Source organism: Phyllostomus hastatus, unplaced genomic scaffold, assembly GCF_019186645.2.
Source record: "Phyllostomus hastatus isolate PE091 unplaced genomic scaffold, TTU_PhHast_1.1 phas_scaffold_755, whole genome shotgun sequence".
Classification (NCBI taxonomy): Eukaryota; Metazoa; Chordata; class Mammalia; order Chiroptera; family Phyllostomidae; genus Phyllostomus; species Phyllostomus hastatus.
Genome location: NW_025334039.1, coordinates 247,248 through 272,365, shown reverse-complemented (window position 1 = coordinate 272,365; position 25,118 = coordinate 247,248). Strand labels below are relative to the sequence as shown.

Here is a 25,118-nt window from a genome sequence, read left to right as displayed (position 1 = left end):
GCACACATTTTCACCCAATTTTGGAGGGAAAAATAAGGATGCACATTATACATGGGTAGTACCTGAAATACCTTGTATCTGTTGTGTTTTGTAATTATTTGTCACGTAAAATTTCTTGTACCGTAATATGTTTAAAAATAAATGGTAAAATTCCTTTCTAATACAAAAAATTAAGTATCTAGATATAAATAAATAAAAAATTGAATTAAAAAATTAAAAGAAAAGATTTTTTTCCTGAAAGTTTTGGCCAAAAACATGGGTGTGCACTATGCACGGGAGCATAGTATGCATGGCGAAACACGGCATTTATAATGTAAAGCCCTCAGTGAGACCTGGGAGAGTGATGGTCCTTTAGCAAAATGTATGAATCTTTACACATATAGGATAAAGGCTATATATAGGTTGTGGGTTTTTGGTGTGAACTTAGGAAAAATCATTTTATTTTCAGAACTTTTGGGTTTTAGAATTGTGTATAAGGGACTATAGACTGCTGGTTGGATTCAATTTCTTTTAGATGGAGGTTGGTCTTTGTTTTGCAAACATTATTTTTTAAAAGATTTTATTCATTTTTAGAGAGAGGGAAAGGGAGGGAGGAAGAGAGGGAGAGAAACACTGATGTGCGAGAGAAACGCCGATCAGCTGCCCCTCGCACACCCCCAGCCAGGCACCCAGCCCACAACCCAGGCATGTGCCCGGATGGGGAATCAAACTGGCAGCCTTTTGATTTGCAGGATGATGCCCAGCCCACGGAGCCACACCAGTGAGGGCTGCATGGGGGCTGGTCTTTAGTTAAGGGTTAAGTGATTCCTCCTCATCAGATGAATGAGATATTTCCAGTGTTAACAAAGTCAGTCACATAGAGTATACTATACGGCAGACAGTTCTGAAAATTGCCAGATTCAAGACTAAACTAACCAAAGGAGTGAAGATATTTCTATTAATTGCTAAGGGTAGAGCTGCCGTGTGAGTTGCTGTATAACTCACAAGCTTTGAAATCAGGCAATTATTAACAGAGGTTTCATTTAGGAAGATTCACATCGGTTCTGTGAATCACTGGTTAAATGAACCAGATTGGGCTCAAAATGGAGTCACCCATGCTAAAGGCCACTTCTACAAATCAAAACCTAACCCAGTTTCTATTCTTGGCCCTCTCAGAAAAGGCAGGCCCCAGTCAACCAACCAGCACTTGCCTGCTCGGCACAAGTTACCCGACCCAGCTCTGTCCGAGATTTCCCTTTAAGGAAGGTAGCCCTACTCTGACCACCAGCAAACACCCAGAACAACTTCCTTGATTGATCCCTCTCCCTTCTGCCTACTGAATCTCCTGCTTTGCACAGCTCTCCAGAGCTCCTTTCTCTCTGCTAGACTGGATGCTCCTCAGTTCATGAATTAATGAATAAAGCCAAGATCTGTATAATTCTCTTAGAGGAATTTTGTTCTTTAATAGTTTAAAAGTTAGACAAATGTAAGATTTCATTAGTTTTATTCAATCACACCACTTCAATTCTGAACACTTCAAATGTGCATACAATAAGACTGATGCATTTTATACCCAAGAAAAGCCAAGGGAAAGACCACTGCTCAAAGCAGCTTTAAGTGTACCTGCGGGATATATGTTTGTGTGCATCTCGCACAGAGCGGCTGTTTCCTGAAGGGCAGACTGCCAGCTCTGCAGGCTGCTAGCTGGTATTTTGCAGAAAGTGAGTTTCACGGTCAAGTAAGTTTGGGAAATAAAATACTGGACTAAACAAAGTTAATAGTGATCTTGTGAATTGTGAAGAGGGAAAACTCACTTTTCTCCCCAAACATGCATTACATAGTTCCTTCCTTCATTTTTGTAGAGCAGGATATAAAATTCACTTTGAAAAATACTGTTGTTATCAGAACAAGCTCTTAGGGTGCTAGCTCCCCAAAGGCATGAGGAAAGAAGGTGGCAAGAGAGAAAAGTGATATAATTCAGTGGCCTGATGTATAAAATTTGTATCATTTTATACATCAAGAGCTGGCTGTAACACTTTCTTTAAAATAAATTACTGTATACTAGTGTCATACCTAATATTTATTGAACATCCACTGTGTGCCAGGCATTACATACTAAGTATTTACTAATTCATTTTCCTCATTTAAACCTAAAAACAACCCTATGAGGTAGAAACTATTGTCACCATTTCTGTGAGTGAGGGAAATGAGCATTAGGTTACAATTCTCACGTTTAGCAAATGGAAAGAGCTGGGGGCTACACCCAACTCAATCTGATTTCTAGCGCTCAACCTCCCTAACCACATATTATATAATAAAAGTATGTATTTTTTAAAAAGCAATTTTCCCCTCTAATTCAGTTTTTCCTGATAATATTTTAGAAAGTGGATTGGGGTACTTTTCCTTATGTCACTTTACAGTTAAAACTTGGGGGTAATTAAACCAAATGAACTCCTTAAAGAGTAAAAATGTCCTAACATTACAGAATATTTTTTTAAAAAGTAAAATCTTGGCTCATATGTTTATTTTCTGAAAATAAGGGTATTTACATTTCATGGTGCTAAAATAACACTAATAAAGACACCTGTGATATATTAAATATAAAATTACTTTACCAAACAATTTTTGGACATAGAAAATTGAATTTATACCTATATTAAGCAATTCCCTATTGGGGAAAATTATCTTTAGATATAGTTATTCTGAAGAGAAATGCCTAAGCATTTCTTCTGTATATCTGAATACTGCTATGATAGCCAAATTCCAAGAATCTCTCCCTATTTGGGCATTTAAATGTAAACTAACAGTTTTTTCAATAAACTAGTAATTTAATTTTCTTTAGAAATTGCCTAGTATTTTGTCATTGGGTCAAAGTGCTATAAAAAAAGAATGATAAAATGCACCATTTGTATATGCAATATCATATACGGATTATCAGTACTGTACTATGAAACAAAAGCCAACATCACGTGTTAAAAAAAACCATAGCAAGTCACTTATTTTTTTAAAACAGGAGTAAGAATTATAAAAATTATGAAACATACATAGAAGGTCACCTTAAATTTTAAGAACTGTATACCTAACTAAATGATTCTTTAATATTTTAATGTACATTTTAATTTCAGAATGAAAGAAATCAGTATGTTCTAGCTGTAGTTCTTGGGTTTAAAGCTGAAGAGTAAATAGAAGCTAAGAAGCTAAGACTTACGGATATCTTTCATTTTTTATAATTTGCAGGAGGAAGCTGAAAAAGACCTTGACTGAAAGCAAATTCCCAAGTCCCAGTCCTCTTCTGAGCGGACCTCTGCTTGGGAGAAGGAAGGCAGGAGGTGATCTCTGAAAGCCACTTTAGTTTTAAAACCCAGTGGTTCTAACCAGGGTTTACTGACTTCAAAGGACAGGCCACAGCGCACAACTCCTGGAGACCCGCTGTGCCAGGACCGTTCTCTCAGGCTCGCCCCAGTGCTGCAGGGCAGCGCCGCTGTGCCGGGCACTTCTCTGCCCGGCATCTCCCGGCGAGGGTGAGGGAGCAAGCGAAGGCAAGCAAAGGAGGAGAAGCGATCGTCACCAAGCTAACAATATTAACGATGTGCTGCAACGGTGTTTTGAGTCTTATGGGAACCAAAGGGCAAGCTTCTCTACTCAAAACTGCCCATGCCCAGCTCTGAGTGGTGTTTCCCGTAGGAACTGCTGCATTTTCAGACCAGGATATAGTTTCCTCGGGGATCCAGCTTTGAAACTGCCACGCTGCTTATAGGCATCAAAATTCCAGGGCTGGAAGGTACAAGCAGTTATTTTTTAGGGTGAACTGATGATGACTGTAGACAGTGTGAGTAGAATCAAGTCCTCTACTTTTACAACTTTGGGGAAAAAGGAGGGTCTCTCTTGGAAAAGCAGACGATAGACGACTGAATTCCCTGTCCCCATGTCACAGGCTGAAGGTAATTACAGCCCAATAATACAGAATGTCATCAAAATATTTGGGCCCCACTTTTACTATTATATTATGTTCGAGTCTTCATTGGGGCAAACGGGCCCACGGTTAAGGGGTATGTATAACTTCTTGGCTATGTTTAATAGGTCACCAAACCACCAGGGAGTCCATGGGTAATTCCAAGGGAGCATGATTAAATGGATCTTCTGACAGTAGAGGAATGTAGGAAAATCTGGCTTCAATTCCAAGTTAGGGGTGTAGCCAAGAAACTGAGGCTGGTGGACAACACGGGGTTGGAGCTGGCTTGCGTCAGCGGTGTACTCACACGGCCAAGAACAAACACCCATTACACGCCGATGGGGGCGCTGAGGAGAGGGCGGTGGTCCCTGCCCTCATGGAATGGATAATCTAGTGAGTGGCCGAGTGTGTGTACAAATATAAACCTCACATCAGGAAATTATTCACCAAAGCTCGTTGACTTCAAACACTTTGGTTATTTATGCCTGCTGGTGCTCGGAAAGACATCTACACACAGATGAACTGATGTCCTTTCTTCTCCGCAGGCAGGCTCAGCGATAATCAAGGCCCTGCGGACCCAGGGGGAGGCCCCTGGCTGCTCTCCCTTGCTAACGCACAGTGTGAGGCCAAATGGCTATCAAAACAAGCTCTCATCTTAGAGCACAATGCTAAAATCAATGTCTAAAACACATTTCAGGAATGAAATGCCACATTTCACTGCTTATATTCTGTAGGAGAAGCCCTTCCGTTTGTTCTCCCCGTCAACAGGATGGGACTCCCCAACAAAAATAAGATCTGCATCAAAATGCCGCTGTAGCTCACACTGATAAAAAGCACACATAAGCACCATCAATCTGGACAACTGATTTTAAAAAGATGGTTCAAAGCAATTACCGTAAAGAACTATTTACACAGGCAATTTCCAAAGCATTTACAATTTATTCTCGCTACAATCCTGTCAGGCATCCACTTCATTTGATGAGGAAACTGAAATTTCAGAGGTAAAATAATTTGCTCAAGATCCAGTTATTGTCTGAGGATCATACAATCTTGTGGTCTTATGTCATTCAATCAATTGGCTGTACACTCCTGTGCACTCTGTCTTCGTGATGTCTCTTTAATTAAGCCTCCTCTGCACAACCACTGCAGCCCCTAGCCCGGAACCCCACGATCAACTCCATGACCGAGATGCTCCCCTAAACAACCTTCCGGATTTTCTGCTCGTCTTGTGTGCACGAGCGATGGGTGCTCTGGGAGCGCAGCTCTGCTCACTTCCACCTCCTGGCTCAGAAACCTTCACTGAAGCCGTTTCTCAGCCAGGTGTGCAAACACCCTTCCCAGGCTGTATTCCAGCACCCCGCCCCCCCCAGCTTAGTTCCCGTCAGCACGCACCGACGCCCAAAGCTTTCAGACAAATGAAAACCCAGGCTTTTAGTCAAAGACACACCGTCGCTCCAGCTTTGCTTTGAGAAGTGACTTTCCTGTTCGCCTCACCACCATCTGTACGTGCTCGCATCCTGACCACTTAGTACAAGGCCCAGGCCCGTGCCACCCCCACCAAGAAGCCCCCGCTTCTCTCTCCTCGGACAGCCCCTGACTCTCCTCTCATGTTTTCCCTCAAGAAATAGGTGCCAAGTAACTATGAAGTGTCGGGCACTGTTACAAGTCAGGAAATGCAAAGATGAACAAAAAGAACTTTTTCTCTAAAAGCTTGGAGTTTAGTTAGGGAGCCAAAAGTACTAAATGATAACACCTTTTAAGTTCCACAGAAAGTGGCAGACTTAGGACTCTCCCTGAGCCCGAGCACAGGGCACACGGATCCCGCTTCGGACCCGGCTTCACGTCGGAGCACGGAGACAGGCTTCCGGCACAGCTGCCGCTGGGGCCGAGCGGGAGAAGCAGCTCGGGGGCCCGCGGAGGGGGCCGAGGCAGAGCTGCCTTCGGTCGTGGGGCTGGGGCTTTGGAGCCAGAGTTTCGCAGAGGAAAGGAAGAACTCTGGATTCCTTAACTGTGAAAACCCTAACATACCACACGGGGCTATGTGATGAAGCACAATAAAATACTGTTTTAAACTGAACTAAAAAGTGTCACACAAATTGAAGGACTCATTTGTTTACTAATAACAATGCTTCCTAACCATCTTTTGAATTTAACTGGCGATGAGAAGCAGACAATCAGATAGGAAAAGTTTACCAGAGTAACCTGCGATGTTGTCAAATCTCGATTTCATGGGACAATGCTCAACCTCTCTGCGTACACACATATCCCAAGGAAACATACATATACAACTTCCCAAGGCAAACTCACACTCACGTTTAAAATGAACACTTAAAAATATAAGCAGTATCTTCAACAGAGCTCCCTAATAATTTACCATTTCATTGTTAGCAACTTCCTAAAAGCATACAACCTGTGCTGTCTCCGTTTGCAGAAACAGCTCCAAGGGGACTTTCCACTTTCTCCTCAGCACCAGTAAGTTCACAAGCTGTACGCACATGGGTTCCTAATGTTACTGCAGTATTTCTCTAGGAACTCAAACTGCTCGGCATAATGCCAAACTGTAGAGTAAATACCTATCTTAACTGTACAGATGTGTACGAAGGAACAGAGCTCGCCCTAATACTGTCGTTAGAAACACACAATTTGGGCACCGGGATCAATGGGGAACGGTAGCAGTAAGGAGGGGGAGAGGGAGAAATGCGCAACGGCGAGGAGGTGCCGTGGCTAATCCCAAACCACCACGAACAACTGTCTGGAGAAGGGGCTTCTGGCTACGGTGACGGGAGCGGGTCACTGAGTCCTCTCCTCAGAACAAGACAACAAAAAGGAAACTGGACAAAACTGTCCGACAGTCATTTCAGGGTCCTAGAAACCAATGAAAGGCAAATAACGAACACAAAAAAACTGAAAAACTGCTCGAGCTTGGGGTAGGCCCAAGAGGAGGCTACAAACTTGCTGCCTGGGGCTCTTCGAACCCACTAACCCCACCCCGGACCCTTCCACTGTGCTGGAGAGAACTGGGTTTCATCAGCACAAGGCTGGGGCCACGAAAACCAGTGGACTCCACCTGGGGCCTCTGGAGGAGCCAGACAGTAGGAAACCCACAGCTCTGTCGGCTGAAAGTGGCAAACTTAATAAAACCTACCGGGAAACACAGCCTTTTCTAGCTTGAGGCTGTGGTGTAATTGGGGTGAGTGGAGGGCCAGCCAGAAGTCTGAAGGGGAGACCCTGGAAACGAGACAGTCACAGAAGAGCTGGACGCGCTCTCCTCACTTTCCTTACAGACCACGAGTCCACATGGATGAAGGGGGGACATGTGAGGGCCCCAGGGAAAGAAAAACCCAAGGGAAACCCAAGCGCTGGCTGAACTCCGAATGTGCTTCTCAACCCACAAACAGATGGTGGGAGCTTCCCAGACTCGAGACGCGTCAGCACAACCTCTGCCCAAATGACTGGTGGGCCACTAAGCTATGGAGACACAGGGGTGGCTTCTGGCCAGGCTTCCAAGTAAAAATGAGAGTGCAAATCACTAAGCAAAAACATCAGTGGTTGCACATCACAGAGTAGCTTAAGTTCAGGCAAATTGCTTAAGCCCATTCCACAGGTTAAATCCAAGCAAATTACTTAAAACACATACATACAAATCTTATCGTATGGCTTAAAGGCTGGATACAGCTCTTCTGATAATCTGACAGAGGAAAGGCAAAAAGAATCTAAAAACTAGAGAGATCTTTCTCTGTGGAGTACAGCACATTCTTACCTTTGGGAATATACTACACAGTCTCACAGACAATATGATTTCCTATAGGATAACACATGTGTGATTCATACCTACGGCTAATTTAAGACGTTTCCTTTACTTTAGCACGTTAGCGGTCAGCAGTGAAGTCAGAGGGATTTGGGTTAGGGAACAGTACAGGTACAGAGTCGGACTTTATTCTGGGCATGCTGAGGAAATACTAGAGTGAAGCAGGAACATGGCATTATTTGCACTAAAAAGCCCCAGTCTTGGCTGCTGTGTGGAGAATGGCAGCAGCCACACGGGAAATAAATGATGAGGTCTGACCTGGAGGATTGATGATGACATGAATCAAACTCCTCTGCATCTCCTAACAGCTACTTGAGGTAGGTGCTACCGTCTTCATTTTAAAGTGAGCAAGCCAAGGCAGAGGGGGAGTAAATAACTGGCCCGAGGTCATACTGCTGCGTAGGGGCCACACCAGGACCCACACCCAAGAAATCTGGAGGAAGAGCTGAGCTCTTAGTCATGTACACTATTCAGCTGTATTCTTAAGAAGAGGCTGAAGTAAGAAAACATTTTAAAGTTACAGTTGCCAAAACCCTGGCCAGGTAGCTCAGTTGGTTAGAGTCTCGTTCCAATATGCCAAGGTTGCAGGTTTGATTCCCCGCCAGGGCACTTATAAAAACCAACCCATGAATGCATAAGTGGAATAACAAAATTGATGTTCCTCTCTCTCTCCCCATCCCTTTCTTTCCCTATAAAAATCAATAAATATAATTTTTCAAAAAGTTACGGTTGCTAAGACTTGCTAATGGAAGAAATGTAGAGGTGAAGACAATAAAGAATGACCCACAGGTTTTGCTTGAGCAACTAGATATAGTTAGCAGTACAATTATATAGAGAGAGGATGTAAAATAAGAAAAGGGGTCCTAGAACCCAGGCCCAAAGGAATGCAATCCCTGAAAGCTGAACAGAGAAAGAAGAACCGGCAAAAGAGACTAACAAAGAACTCCAGGTGCTGAGGAGGAAAACCAGCAGTGTCCCAAAAGCCCAGAGACTGGAATTCGAGGAGGAGGAGGCAGGCAGCGTGTGCGGTGCTGCTGAGGGATGCTGTATGAGAACACAGGAGGGGTCGGGAGACTTTGCAGAGGGAAGCTGAGAAGGGCCACGTCCCCCTGAGTCTGAGTCTGAGTCTGGTCTCGCCAGTGCTCTCACCGTGTAACACTGCCTGCTCCCCCTCCAGACTGTAAGCTCCTGGGCAGGGACTGTGAATTTGAATGCTAAACCCTTATCTTCTAATTACAATGTTCGGAGTAGAATTGACACGACATAAATGCTATGTAGTGTGACGTAAATGCCAAGTTAATCCAAAGGGTTTATGGCATGGCGATTAAGGTGCCGATTTCAAAGACGACACACGCCCTCCGCTGTGCCCCTCGCCACTCACGCACGCACGCACCGTGAGAGATCCGTTCTGTGCGCTGGGCGAGTTGCTGCTCTGCTCCCCGTGGGACTGCGTGCTTCCGTAGAGGGTCAGGTTATGCTCACTGGTCTGGCCGGCGTAGTCCTGAGTGTGTGGCACGCCGTACTCTGCGGGAATTCCGTTCTGCGGGGGCGGTGGGAACGGGATGGTGGTGAAAGGCTGGACCATTGCGTCAGGAGTTGTTGCTGGCTCCTGGTTACCCTGTAAGAAACGGTCAGAGAGCAGGTAAGGAGAAAGGGTGACTTTAAGTTCTCATTATGTAATTGTTTTTCAAGGTCAGTATATAAGATTCTCTGCATGCTCCCTCCCTGCTCAGGTAAAATATAACGCTGATTCCCTCAGGATTGGGGAAAATACTGCCCCCCCCACACACACACTCGTTACACATACAGATGGAGGTACACACAAACACAAGCCTAACTTCGGTTCATTCATGGTAATCAGACAAGTCTACGACCATATTACAGTTGACTAGCTACCAAAGGGTCAAACATTTTCCTTCAAGTTTTAAAAAACGCCAGCAAAGTTCTCACACAAAGTAAGTTACACGAGTTGAAATTAATTGACGCCACCAGTGTTTTCTTCAGGGCACTCTCTATTCCTTTAGTGATTCTTAGGGGGAAACAAATCAAATTCATTAAATCACCACTCACAGCAATAAGCAGAATGACATTATTAAATTAAAGTCTCAAAACCAGACAACAGAGACCTCCCAATTTTGAGAGCATGGACTACAGGAGAAAGTAAATTATTAAAAAAGTCTTTGAATTTGAAAGCATAGATTTAAGTCTTGGTTACTAGATTAATGTTAATACTAATACTAAAACCCTTTCCTTAAATTAGAAAAAACAAAACAAACAAACAAACAAACAAAAACCCAGACAAAAAGAGTGAAGAATCTTCCATCACCACTGGCGGCACGGTCAGGGTAACGGCACGGCAGGACCCTGCCCCACACGGAACCCATCTCCGGGCACCTGCTTGAGATCCAGCGTGATGTTTGAAGTGTCAATAAAGAACATGCGGTAACTCCCAAAAATTATTGACGCCATTTTGGTTCCACAGCCCTTCTCTTACTTCTGTTTTTTAAGTTCACACGTGAAAGACAAGTTTAATGCTTGTGTAACAGATTTGGCAAAGCCTTCTCTTCTCAACAGCTCACCTCCTGACTCCCCATTTTATCCTGTAAAAAGCAAAGCCACTGTTTTACTTAAGATACGCAAGTCTGCCTGCGGTCGGCAGCCACCGTCCTTCCTGGAGCTCGTTGGCAGAGATGGCTTCAGAATGTCAGCACTCTGATCAACGCCCCCCGCCCCGCATTTTACACATCAAGTCACTGGGTTCGTGTCACTTGGCTTTCTCCTACTCATAAGCGTCACTTCCTTCAGACAAGATAGTATTCCCTTCTCTCTCAGTACCAATTATCCTTCCTTCTCCTCAATTCAAGAAGGAACTCTCTATCCACTGAGAGCTGCAGGAAATGAAACTTTCAGCAGCATTTTCTAAACTTCATGCCAGGCTTTCAATATTAACTTAATAGCTATTAAAACTCATACTACCCAAAACAAAATGCATTCAAAGCTACAGAAAGATCTCACACTATTTTTAAAGAAGAGTTAGCCATCATTACCACAATCAGTTATTCTCCATAAAATAAAACAAAAATCTACAAAGGCTATTATTATAAATGGAGAAATATGTGATTAGGGATTGGAAACCTTGATATTCTTAAGATGATTATGTACCTAAAACTCCACAAACCCAGTCAAACCCTCAGCATGTATTTTTGCAGAAACTGACAAGCCATTAGTAAACTTTATATAAAAATACAAAGGGCCTAGGATAGCCAAGACGATTTTGGGTATCAGGATGATGCTCTAACCAACTCAACTACCCAGCTAGGGAGCCAAAACAATTTTGAAGAATAACAAATATTGGAGGACTTACACCACCTGATTTCCAGACCTACTGTAAAGCTACGGCAACTGAAACAGTGTGGTGCCGGCTTACAGATAGTCAGATGACCGAGACAGAAAACAAACCAGAGACGGACACGTGCACATGCAGTTATTAAAGCACTGGATCAGTTCAATGGGGGAAACAAAAACTTTTTTTGAAAAAATGAAAAACTGAATACTCAATGGAAATAAAATAAACCTCAACTCTTACCCCATCTATGCAAAAGTAATATAAGAGCTGAAACTATAAAACTTATAGGGAAAAAAAGGAAAACTGTCACAACTTCATAATAAAGAATCCTTGGGCCATAAACAGAACTATTAAAGAAAAAGTTAATAAACTGGGTTTCATAAAAATTAAACAACTTCTCCCTGAAAGATACTATCACAATAACAAACAGACAAGACAGAGCCTGGGAGATGTATGTATTCATAATACATACATCTGACAAAGGACACACATCCAGAACCTATAAAGAACTGGTACAAATCACAATAAAGACAAAATATTTTTTTAAAAAAGATTTCATTTATTTCTCTTTAGAAAGAGGGGCAGAGAGGGAGAAAGAGAGGGAGAGAAACACTGATGTGCGGGAGATTCATTGATTGGTTGCCTTTCCCACACCCCCATCTGGGGACCTGGCCCGCAACCCAGGCATGTGCCCTGACTGGGAATCGAACTGGTGACCTTTCAGCATTCAATCCACTAAGCCACATCAGTCAGGGCAAAATATTTCTTTAAAAATGGGCTAACGACTTTTTAAAAATGGGCAATAACTCCAACTTGTAGTCATTAAATCAACAAAAAATGTAAAAGTTTTATTGAGGTGTAATTCGCACACAACAAACTGCATCTATTTGTAGAGTACAATTTGGTCAGACTGACAAATTATGTACACATATGAAATCATCACCATAATCAAAATAGCAAACACCTCTACCCCAAACCCCCAAGTTCCCTTGTGCTCCTAATAATATGCATATATTACTTTTGAAATAAAGCCTATGATGTATTTTTACGATGCATAAGAGAATGAAAAAATAATCAATAAGAGGAAGTCAGTATGCTAAAGCACTGAACTGCTGTGCTATTCTTAAGAAAGTGACCATGACATTGCCTACAGATAGACAGTCAAACCCCCTTTCATTTCAAAGTTACACAGCATCAAATTTCAGCTGTCTCCCATGTCCAAGGGTCATTTCCACATGGGACTAAGGTCTGCTTTACATAAAAATCTTCCTTTTGTTTAGTTCTTAGAATTATGCTATGAAAACCTTAAATTTTTACCCATAATTCTTTAGGGAAAGTCTATCTTTGTCACTCATCCCTGTATCCGTTCTTTTCATTATCTTAAGGTTGGGGTCGGGGTGTCCAATCTTTTGGCATCTCTGGGCCACACTAGAAGAAGAGCTGTCTTGGGCCACACATTAAAATACCTTGTGACATGTAATCACAAAAAAATCTCAAAGTTTTAAGTAAATTTATGACTTTGTGTTGGGCCGCATCCACAGCCATCCTGGGCTGCAGGTTGGACACTCTTGTATGTAGATGAGTTCTCTGTAGCTGTTCTGGGCACCCTAAGAGGAAAACAAAATAATTCTCTCCCTCTCCTTCAAACTGTTCGGTGCTTTCTCTCTATTGATCTCCCCACCCACCTAGTACCCACCCACCCGCCTGCCTCCTACGGGAAGCAGGGTGCTTCAGAAGCCCTGGCAGGATTTACTGGCTTGAGAACAGATATGAAATGAAAACTTTCAAATTCACGTGGATGGACTGGTGAATGAAAGAAAGTGAGAGCACCATAGGTCTCCACAGTCCTACACTTCCACTCCAGGTAAAAACATCATCTCACAGGACACGAGGAAGTGTCCACTAAACAACCGGTAAGGCCAGAAGATGCCCTTTCCCAGTTATGAACGACATGGCCAAGGGGACTGGGAACGCTCCGCCTGGGCTCCTCTCAGTCCCGCCAGCCTCCCTCCACTCCCGCCCGGGGGCTGCTGGGATCGCCGCTCTGGCACGCTGGCACACAGTATTCGGGCTCCCACGGGGGCAGTCGTGACAGAGCTGGCTCAGCCAACTGAATAAACACAGCAATTAGCAGTGGGAGATGAGGGAAGAGAGGTAAAAACATTCTGTAGGATCCACTTGTAGCCTCAGCACCGTGTTTCAAAGAGATGCAAGATAGAAAAGAAGGGAGGTCAAGAAGCAAGGCTTGGTGGGTAATTCTGTTACTTACAGGAACGCATTTTTATTTTTGTTGAACAAAACCACTGCACTTACACACCGAGGGAATGAAATTGGGAAAGGAGTGACTTCGTATCTTATCTCATACACTCTGCAATGCCTGAAAACTTCCCCAAGTATTTATTTTTATTATTATTCTAAAAACGTTAAATAGCTGCTGATTTCTATTAAATTCCAGGTCATATTTCAGAGTTATCGGTTCAGAAGAGAAGTACTAGAGTCCTCAGCAAACTATGAGATAGCAGTTCACATGATTATTTCTAGGCAAAAATTTACCTCTGGATTTATATAAAAGTGTTTTTAATACTAAAGGCCAATAATAAGCAGCTTAAGTGTCCCTTATCTGAGAAAATGAATTATTAACTGAATACCTCCTATGGGTCTACAGCCATGGTAGGCACTGAAGACATCATAACGAGAGTTAGAAATATGGTTCTCAGGGAGCTAAGGGTCACATCAGGGAGATTTTCCAAATATGCAAAACTTCAATACAAATCAGAGCAGTAGATGTAAGTACTGAACTGGTGACACAGAGGCCCACTGCTCCCTACGAAACACATTCTGAACCCCTTTAGACCCTCCCTCCCCTGGATGAGCAGCTTACTTGTAATGAATGCTTACTAGTATCCAGCAATACACTAAGCACTTTATATATCCCTTAACTCACTAAATTCTCACAACCCTATAAAGTAGCATTCCCATTATTCTCCTTTTACAGATAAGGAAACTGACATTTTAAAAGGTTAAGTATCTTTAAAAAACCACTCACTCAGCCAGTAACTGGCATGAGCAGACTCAAATCTAAATCCAAGCCAGTTCTGAAGCCAGTGGTCCCTGTGGCATCTCCGCTGGGGCCTTGAACCAATCTCCCCCAATCCCACCATACATAACCGCTAACTAATTCTGTGTTGTGATGAATCCAGACCATTCGATACTCCCAAAGACGGTGCTTTCCCAAACGCAGCCAGGCTGCTTCAGCAGGGATCATCTAGCAGGCACCCTCTGTCAAGCATATTCATGTATAATGAAAAACTTAGCTGGCCACGAGGACCAACTCAGACAATCCCTTCTCCCCGAGGCTGGTCCTGGAAAAGAAGGACAGTAGAAAGCAGGAGTCGGAACTTCTTCTGTAAGGGCCGGAGAGCATATCTTAGGCCTTGTGGGCTATGGTCTCTGCTGCACCTACTCAACTCTGCGGTTACAACACAAAGGCAGCCACAGATGTCTTTTTCCTTTAAATCACCGTAGTAACCAGCCACGGTGGCACACAACCACACATACAGTCTTTCGGTGTACAATGGGAAACATGCTAGCTGTTTTAATTCCGCATTCAGATATCCTACTGCAGCACAGAACTGCCATCTAACAGGAGAAGCGCGCAACCAAGGACCAGCCTCAGCCCCTTTATCGGTCTACTCTCTCAGCCACAGCAGTCTCAGAACTTCAACCATGGGTGACTTCCACGTAGTTCTGGGGTCTAACCACATCCTTCCTCCCAAGGTTTCACGGGAGCTACAGTACAAGGACCAAAGAGCACGAGCCTGAAACACATGCCCAAGTTCAAACCCTAGACACATGTCTTCCCAGACATGGACGTGCTGCTCACTTAACCCCTTTCAGCCCGTTTCTCCACCTGCAAAGTGGGCTGTTTACTTCGGAGAGGACTGCCGTGAGGACCGAGTGAGAGCAAGTGACACTCACCAACACGGCACACGCCATCCTGAGTAATCAGGTGTCCCCCCTTGCTTCCAGTTCCTGCAGGCGCTCATTTCCAGCTCAGACTGGATCCTTCCACCCTCGGTGCCCCGCTAACATTACAAACTCTGCTATGTCCACAAAGTAAATGTATTACCTTCTTACTGCTGCTGATTGAACCAACCACTTTTCCCAGTCGACTAAGGCTTACCTGAAACCTCTCCCTTTCCTTGATGATATTTTACTCTGTGTACTGCTTGGCGTAAATGAGTCTGCTTTGTTATTGTTTCTTAAGTACAGTCTCTGTACTTAATTATTCTGAGTGTAAGTAATAGTTAAAGTGATTATTGGCTGACATTTAAGCATCTACAACTAGTTGTAGGACAGTCGGGGAGACCCAAGGGCAACAAAATAAGGCTTTGCTTTTGTGAGGCCAAGTTTAAAAGGTGAGAAAGGCACATAAACTAGTAATTACATCAATGTTATTTAGTAAAGCTAAGCATGAAGTGCCATAGGACATAGAAAGAATGGCCCAAAATTAACTGTCTTCCTTCTTCTATAGTACTTAAAAAGTCTATGTAATCTTGGAGAGATGGGCATTTTTGTTTATGTCTTCCCATTTCTTTTTTTTTTTTAAAGATTTTATTTGTTTATTTTTAGAGGGAAAGGGAGGGAGATAGACGGAAAGAGAGAGAGAAACATCAATGTGTGGTTGCTGGGGGTTATGGCCTGCAACCCAGGCATGTACCCTGGCTGGGAATCGAACCTGGGACACTTTGGTTCCCAGTCCGCGCTCAATCCACTGAGCTACGCCAGCCAGGGCTATGTCTTCCCATTTCTTTTTCAACTTCATGCTAACACTTTTAGTTCGATGACCCTGCACCCCACTTATGTGTTGGATCAGCTCTTGGGCTGCTTCCCAGTAACAGGCTACAGTCCCATCTTAAGAGAAAAGTTTCCCAATTCCTGTATCACATCTGATCAGAATGGATCACCAGCAGAAATAAATAGTAATTTATTCACACTGTCATAAAAGGAATCACTTAGGGAGAGCACCTTCTCACCAGTTCACTGCCACTGCCAATGTCACTAACCATTTCCTAAAGCTGTAGATAAATGGAAATTAATTCTCTAGGTTTGTAATAGGAAAGAAAATTTTTTGCCTTTAAGAATTTTACAAATTGTATCATTTTTATCCCTTGGGATTTGCTTAGATAGGCTCAGATTTCAAATTCCACCTGCCTGTATAAAAGTCTTCAAGCCGCTCTAGGTTGACAGTACCTCAGCAAGAGCCCATCTCTCTCGGCTCTTGTACTAAAAGCATAAAGCCCATCACTCTTCTCAATTCCTGTACTCACAGCAGTGACTTCTGCCCAGATTACCTGTGCGCAAAGGGAACAAAGAGCTGTGTAACTGTTACCGCGGAGAGGTAAGAACAAAACGCTGGATTTAAGATGGTCTAGAATCAATTAATTTTTGAAAACTACGTAGAAGACCCAGAGAAATAAAGTGGGTGAACAGACACGTACAAAGACAAAACAATGCCCCCAGCCAGACACAAAGTGAAATTCATCCCGGAGTTTCAGTTTGCCTACATATTTAAGTTTAACAGCGGCAGAAGTAAGTCAGATAAATAAATACACTTTCTCTCTCACGGTGAATATCAATTACCCCCACAAGATGTTGGACAATCTGTAGGTAACTCCGAAACTGGGAGGAAAAGCCTCTGCATGAATTTTCCCATAGTCTCTAATTTATCTGTTCAGGTCGAATTCCTACAGTTCATTTTTCATTTTGTTGTCTGTAATTCAGTGGTTCACTGGGATCTCAAGGAAGCTCACAAAAATAGATCTAATGATTCCAGTAATAAAAACCCACCCTCCCACTGAACTGTTACCTTTAAAGGAAAGCACTGTCTGACTCCGGGAAGAAGCCAGAGACACGTCTATTCTTGCTGCAGTGTGAACGATGAGACCACTAACGGCAAGCAGTGAGGACCGACTTCCAGTTGTCCACCCCCCACAACTCCTCTTTTACCTGGTTCTCTGAGCGCAGAGATTCCTACATTTTATTGTGTGGAGCAACCAATCTTGGAATGAATATATATATATTCAAATCAAGGTCCTTTTTCTCCACTGATTATGACTCGGTGTGTGGGAGTAGGGTCCCGGTCCTCTAGATACAGGTGGTGCGGGTACCACCGGTGAGCAAGACTGCTTTTAGGCTTTTGGCAGGGGAGAAGGGGAGAGAATTAGGGTGGTGGCAGGTGCCTCCGGAAAACAGCCCGAGGCATCTGCACTTCTAGAAGGAGAACAGAGATAGGGGAGGAATAGGTTATGAGAGGAAGGTAACAGTGGTGATAAATGTAAATTACCTGAAAGAAAGGAACAGCCTTCTTCCACGGAACACATAGATGAAATGCAAGCCTAACAATGGGCCCTTCTTTTAGCGTGGGTGGGACCGAAAAACTAGGACCCAAGCAGGAGTGTGCTACAGCCTCGTGAAGGGGAGAGGGAGTGCAGGAGAGAACTAAGTGCAGTCTTGAGCTCTTTCAAGCAGATAATAAATACAAATAAACAAGGAAATACAATATACTTTGAATAAAAATAACCACAGGATCTGATACAAGCAAGTCTAAGGACTGGCCTAGGCTCGGTCAACAATACTACAGACTTGCCAGCAATCATTTGTGTTACACACACACGCGTGCGCGCGCACACACACACACACACACACACACCCCTACCTCTTTCATACTGTTCAGAGAAAAGCCAGCCTGATCTCTCCCCTGGGGCTGAGTTTTGTCATCTCAAAGCAATGAATATTTAAACAGAAAAATAAATATTTCAGAACAAAGTCATTCAAACCAATAGTCTAGTAGGTTAAAAATGATGAACCCTATAATAGTTTTAATGTCTCCAACCTCTTAAAAGCTTTCATCCATATCTCCTTAAAGCAGTATTTAGAGCCTCAAACACCCATGAATCCTGCCTTCTACTGGCAACAGGAGACGAGATACTCTGGGTCCGCTACCTACTTCCTCGAAAACAGAAGACCCTGCACACAATTAATGACTGGTTGTCTAATCTGTTCACTTTAATTGTTGATTTATACAATGCAGAAATGATTATCCTTTTTCTCAACCAAACTTTTCACTACAATTTCATTTATTCTTTATGTTGCCTTCATGAACAATTCAGTTTGCATTTTCTATATGTTAAACAGAGATATCCCTGAACATAGCCAATGCTCAGAATAAAACATTCGCAAGATTTTTATAGTGCCTCCTGAATCATAAAATAATTTAATTATGCTTCACAGAATTTTATACTGGATGTCCTATTGTAGTCCACTTCTTTAAAATGAGTGATTCAGACTGTTCCCTGACAGGGGCCTGGCCCTGAGTGGGTCTGCCCTGCGTCAGCTGTAGTGCGTGGATTCCTGACTTCATGCAGGAAATATTTCACAACACGAATCCAGAGGACTATGAGGACAAGTTTATCAAAGCTGGGGACAGTGACACAAAGAAGGGTTTAAGCACAGAAGCAGCAACAGGACAGCCGGGGCTGTGCTGCTTTAGCTCAGTGGGAAGTCAGAGAAAAGGGGGCTTTGGGGCCCCCTTTTAACCAGGCAGTAGAATATCTGCTGCTCTGGGGACATGTTCAGGGACAAGCTGCCAGCTGCCCACTGCCTTGAGTTTAGGAGACAAGTGCCTGTGAAGAAAGAGGTGGGAGAGGAAGAAGGGAATGGCCTGGGCTGCTCCCTCTGGGTCTGGGTCCTTAGTCTTAAGGCTTTCATCTTTTTCTTGCAGGCGGGGACCCTAGGGGAGGTCTCAGGAGAGGGTTTCAGTAGAACATTCACCAGTTCTCCAGGTTCATGGTCTCCTCTGATGGGTCAGGGACAGGGTCTTTAGTCCCTGCAGTTGGTTCTGGCCACCGCCCACCTAGTTTTGTTCCTTTCCTGGGCTAGGAGATGAAATGCAACCGAAGCCTGAGGCCTAACTGCAGGGAGGAAAGGCCAGGGGAGCAGAGGTTACCATGGGGACAAGGTCCTTATTTTCCCAGTTTGCCCCACCAGACACTCTGGGGCCTTCTGCCCTGGAGACCACCTGCAGCTGGCTGTAAATTGCTTGGGCATTGTGTTCTGCTCCCTCAGTTTACCCATTCCACAAAGCTTTTCCCTGTACATGCCCCAGAACACAACTGCATTTTGTCTGAACCACAGTTACATGATGACTGATTTCACAAGTAAAGCCCCAGGGTCTGAATCGTGTACTTCCGCACCAAATGATACGACGTCACAGCTGCTCTTTAGAAAACTGAATTAACCAGGCAGTAGAGTATCTGCTGCTGAAATGGAAAATCTGTAAAAAGACAGAAACCTTTCTGAACTCAACAGTTCTAGGAACTCTGCAGAAAGTCTACCACAATATAATCATTCACAGATCTTTACCACAGAAAATGAGTTATTACAGTTCTATTAAATACATCTATTACCTGAAAGGCTACATTTAAGAGTTCACATTGTATACTATGGAAAGTGGAAAATAAATGAGTCCTTGCTTTCATCAACTCTCATCCAAAAGAATTTTTCTTTTAATAGTTCTCCCTTCCCCTAACTTAACCCCAACATAATCAATTTTCTAGGAAGCTGCTAGAATGATATTTCAAAATAAAATGTAATTCAGATACTAATTAATTTTCTTCTTAAAATCCTAGGCTCCTCTTTCAGCTAGGATGGAGGCGTAGGTAGATATACTTAGCATCCTAGCACAACCAAAAGAAGGACCACAACCAATTTAAAAACAAAAAATACCCAGGACTGCCAGAAAAATGAACTGTGTGGAAGTCCGATGACCAAGGAGTTAAAGAAGAAACATTCATCCAGACTGGTAGGAGGGGCGGAGATGGGCGGCTGGGGCAGAGAAGACGCGTGGCAAGGCGGTGGCTGGAGGACCGGGGTGGGCAAGGCAGTGACCGGTGGTCTCACATCTGTGTGCAGATAATCCAGGAGGAATAACTGAGGATTGAGACAGATGCACAACCCAGGGTTCCAGCGTGGGGAAAAAAAGCCTAAAAACCTCTGACTGTAAAGACCATTGGGAGTTACAGCTAGGGGTTACAGCAGTGGGAGAAACTCCCAGCCTCACAGGAGAGTTTGTTGGAGAGACCCATGGGATCCTAGAATGTAAACAATCCCACCCACCTTGGAATCAGCACCAGAATGGCCCAATTTGCTTGTGGGTAGTGGAGGAAGCGACTGAAAGCCAGTCAAGAGCCGAGCAAGACTCCTCCCCTACATATAGTGTCACAACGCAGAGATGTGGGTTGCCCTGTCGAGTAACTAAGGCTCCATCCCTTACAATGTAACAGGTACACCACGACAAAGAAATATGGCCTGAATAAAAGAACAGATCAAAGCTCCAACAATAGAACTAAGAGATGGAGAGATAGCCAACCTATCAGATGCACAATTCAAAACACTGGTAATCAGGATGCTCACAGAAATGGTTGAGTATGGTTGCAAAATAGGAAAGAGTGAAAGCTATGAAAAGTGAAATAAAAGAAAATGCACAGGGAACCAACAGTGATGGGAAGGAAATGGGGATTCAAATCAATGGTTTGGACCAGAAGGAAGAAATAAACAATCAACCAGAACAGAATGAAGAAACAAGAATACAAAAAAAAATGAGGGAAGGCTTAGGAATCTCCAGGACAACTCTGAATGTTCCAACATCTGAATCATAGGGGTGCCAGAAGGAGAAGGGGAAGAGCAAGAAATGGAAAACTTACTTGAAAACATAATGAAGGAGAATTTCCCTAACAAAGGGAAGGAAATAAGCAAAGGAAATCTAGCAAAGGAAATAAGGAAGTCCACAAAGCTCAGAGAGTCCCAAAGAAGCTGGACCCAAGGAAGTACACACCAAGGCACATCATAACTATACTACCCAAGATTAAAATAAGGAGAGAATCTTAAAAGCAGCAAGAGAAAAGAAGACAGTTATCTATGAAGGAGTTCCCATAAGACTATCAGCTGATTTCTCCAAAGAAACCTTGCAGCCAAGAAGGGGCTGGAAAGAAGTATTCAAAGTCATGAAAAGCAAGGACCTACATCCAAGATGACTCTATCCAGCAAAGCTATCATTTAGAATGGAAGGGCAGATAAAGTGCTTCCCAGATAAGGTCAAGTTAAAGGAGTTCATCATCACCAAGTCCTTATTTTATGAAATATTGAAGGGACTTATCTAAGAAAAAAAAGAAGATAAAAAATATGAACAGTAAGATGACAACAAACACAACTATCAACAACTGAACCTAAAAAACAAAAACAAATACTGAGCAAACAAGTAGAACAGGACAGAATCACAAAAACAGAGATCACATGGAAGATTATCACTGGGGAAGGGGAGGGAGGAGAATGGGGGAAAAGGTACAGGGAGTAAGAATAATAAGTAGTAGGTACAAAATAGATAGGAAGAGGTTACGAACAGTATGGGAAATGAAGAAGCCAAAGAACCTATATGTACGACCCATGGACATGAACCAAGGGGTGGGGGAATGCTGGTATGAGGTAGGGGTGCAGGGCGGAGGGGAATGAAGGGGAGAAAGAAAAGGGACAACTGTAATAGCATAATCAATAAAATATATATTTTTAAAAATCACAGGCTCCTCAATGCCCATAGTCTCAAGTCCAAACACCTGTGTGTAGACGTCATGCTCCTTGCTTACTTCACCCGTTCGACACTTTGTTCTAGATGCTGTGGAAACAACAGTGATTAGAAAGACAAAGTTCCCGTTCTTCGGGAGTTTGCATTCTAGCAGGATGAGGCAGACAAGCAGAACAAGAAACGGATGGTGTGCTATCGAGAAAAATAAAAGAAAGAGGACCCACAAGCACAGGGTTGGAGGGATATAGGACCACTATTTGATACAGGGTGGTCTTGGCAGGTAATACTTGAGCAGATGCCTAAGGAAATTCAGGGAGCAAGACATGTGTCTGCCTACCTGGGGGAAGAGCACCTCTGACAAAGGCGAACGTGAAGGCTCAGAGGTGAAAGCATGCTCAGCTTATTGTAGGGACAAGGAAGCCCGGGTGACTGAATTGGATTAAGCAAGGAACAGAGTGGTGGGGGATGGGGAAAGGTGGCGGTGGGGAAAGAGCCAGTTGGGCAGAACTCTTGTAAAGCTCAAGCCACTGCAGGGATTTGGGCTGTTGCTCCCGAATGAGAGTTTTGAGCAGAGAAGGGTAGTGGTCAGATTCAGACTCTAGTGAATCACTCGGCAGAGGCAGGCAGAGCAGTCAGGGGGGTGTCGTGATCACCCACCTGAGAGATGACAATGGCTCGGCCCAGCCCGCACTCTTACGTGCATCAAACCCTGGAAGACGCCTTGTGCGGTCTCGCCTTCCAGTTTTTTTGCACCTGCTATCCTTTCCGCTTAGAGAGCCTTTCTCCTTTCTGCTCAGCTGGCTGACCTGTACACACTCTTTAATGTTTAGTGTGATCATCTACCGCTCCCTGAGGTTTCTCCTGTCAGTGTAGAACCGTCCAAACCTGGAAGAATTTTTATGAGTTTATCTGAGTCAAACTGACAAAAATTGCCAGGAAGCAAAACCTCAATAGACTAAAAAGATGCTCTGGAAAATGGCAGCTTTGCCTCTTATTTTATACATTACAATCAAAAGAGGAGGTGTAAGGGGGTCCATGAAATCCACTGGTGACAGATTAAGGATGCAGGAGAAAGCAAAGAGGGGAAACCTCTGTATTGGATGAAAAATAAAATTGTAGAAACACATGCTTCTTCCACACAGGAGGTACAGACAGTTAACAACCAACAGTTAACACGGCAACAACAACAGCGGGGAGATCTGTGGTGTCCCTTTGGGTGTGCTGGTTGTGCCCGAGGGGTCTGAAAACAGGGCTATCTCGACATTCCAAAGGTCCGTTATCACAGAATCAAAAGGACACCTGGCCGGCTCAGTTAAGGGAAAGGCTGACTTTCATCAGGGAAGTTTCTAGCCCAGGACATGACTACCAGCCACAAACTGCTTTCAGTTAAAAAGATTTTCATTTCAGACCATCCTAGGTGGTTACTTTCAGTCTTTTGAGTTTGTAAGGACTGCTCTACGGGCCTCGGCCTGAGTTAGGCAGGATTAGTATCTGGTTGGCCAAAGAGTTTATGTTTTCAGTAGGATGGCTCTACGTAACGCACACAGAAACCCTGTTTTCTATGCCTTCTTCACTCCTGCTCTGAACTCGGGGCCTCTGCGGGGGTCTCACTGGACACACTGGTTCCCGTGCCCTGGGCAGCCTCCTCAGACCATCAGGCTTCAGCTTCTCCATTTCATTCATCAATTGGTTCCCACTGGCTTTTTCCAAAAATTTATTTAACTGTCTTGTTTTGTTAGTAATATTGCCCTTTACCCTCTTCTATTTCCTGTTAAGGGTTACGTCTTCTTGTACCTCTTTATGGTCATTTCAGTGCATCTCTCACAAGTGAGAGGCAAAAATATCTATCACCTTGACCCAGAAGTCATGATTTTCTGCAAAACATTTCAATCTTAAGCAAGTTCCAGAATTCCAGGCTCCTTTTTATTTCTGAGAAAAAATATGAGTTAATAAATGTCTGCATTCTTTAAAATAACCCTTTAACAACACTAAGATTTATTAAAAGCAAATTAGAGAAGTTTAGAGGAAGATGAAATGTGTTTACTACAATTCTTGAAACAGCCCTTGTACTTCACACTTGAACACATGAAAAACGTTTTGATTATGGGAAGCAAAGTGAAGCAGCCTAAATGCATACTGTAAACCTCAGGCCAAGTGCCCCTACAAGCACGTCCTGCACCGCATGGGACACATCATTCTAAGTCCTGACAAATACAAAAGACTCTCTAGGGTCTAATCATGAGCAGAAAATATAGAACAAAACAAAAACCAAGTACTTACCAATCAGAATGCCTAACTCTTCACTTCCCTCCTTCACGAATGCAACTGCGTCAAAATCAGAACGCAGTCCAAAGGGAGGAGAACATCTCCCGTCACCCCACGGATCGCTAATGCATGGGTCAGTAAGGCCTGCCATGGACCCTGACCCTTCAGTGAGGAAGGGCCGTGAAATAAATGCAAACTAGCAACTGCAGTATGCAATCCTTTATCACAATGAGACAGACAAACCTAGTAAAGAAATCAGAGTCCTGTGTTCACAGAACTCATCGAGAAGCTATCACGAAGAAGCCGTTATTGTGGACCGGGAAAATGTGGATTGAGAAAGAGGATATTCAACTGGAGAAAGGTGGCATACAGAAAGACTAAGAATCGAGCTCTAAAATCAGCTCCTAGAGCATCAAAAGAAGCTGTCTATACTTTAATGGTTGCTCAGTAACGAAGCATTCCCCAATTGCACTCCACATTTCCTATCTTTCTGTGTGAGGTCAAATTCTCAAAAGCAAAGACAAAAAAACTTCAAGCATACTGAAAAAATAAAAATCAAAAGGCATATCTATTTCTTCTTTTCATTTAAAATCTCTCATACCTAGAACTCTATCATTATTATATCATATCAACTAAACTAGCTTCATTCGAGAATAATTTTCCAGCAAAGAATGACCAAGATACATGATTTTTACTCATTTGAAGATTTTCCCTGTCAGGAATGGACTTGATATTTAAACATATCTTATTCAAAGCCTGAACTTCCTAGGAGGATATTCTGAAGGTAGCAATAGCACCAGACAGCAATTACGGGAAAGTGAGCGCTAGCTCCAGTTCCACCAAGACTTTGCCCCGTGACCTTGGACAACTTCACTTTCCCTCAGGTTCCATATCCTGATCTGTAGAATAAAGACCACCCCAGCTTTAAGAATCTACGAGCTTGTGGGGAGCAGAATAAATACAGTGATAAAGAAGAAACATCAGGTATATTACCACGTGAAACTAGGTATTTCCTTCTATAACAGAAAGAGTCCACCAGTGCAGTGCCATTAATATCTGTTCCCCGCCCTAAAGTGGCTAAGAGCTACTCTAACAGCCAATGCCTTGACTGCTCTCTAACCCTGCACAA

At 43.4% G+C, this 25,118-nt stretch overlaps 1 protein-coding gene across 17 annotated transcripts in view; it reads right to left on the bottom strand.

Moving 5' to 3' along the window:
• The window catches only part of RBFOX2 (RNA binding fox-1 homolog 2), a 255,504-nt gene that overhangs the window by 45,418 nt on the left and 184,968 nt on the right, over window positions 1-25,118 (bottom strand). For all 17 annotated transcript variants that reach the window (XM_045826616.1, XM_045826613.1, XM_045826621.1 and 14 more), the window contains one exon: window positions 9,133-9,357. In XM_045826616.1, coding sequence (XP_045682572.1) covers window positions 9,133-9,357 — 225 coding nt within the window. The remainder of the gene's footprint in view (window positions 1-9,132; window positions 9,358-25,118) is intronic.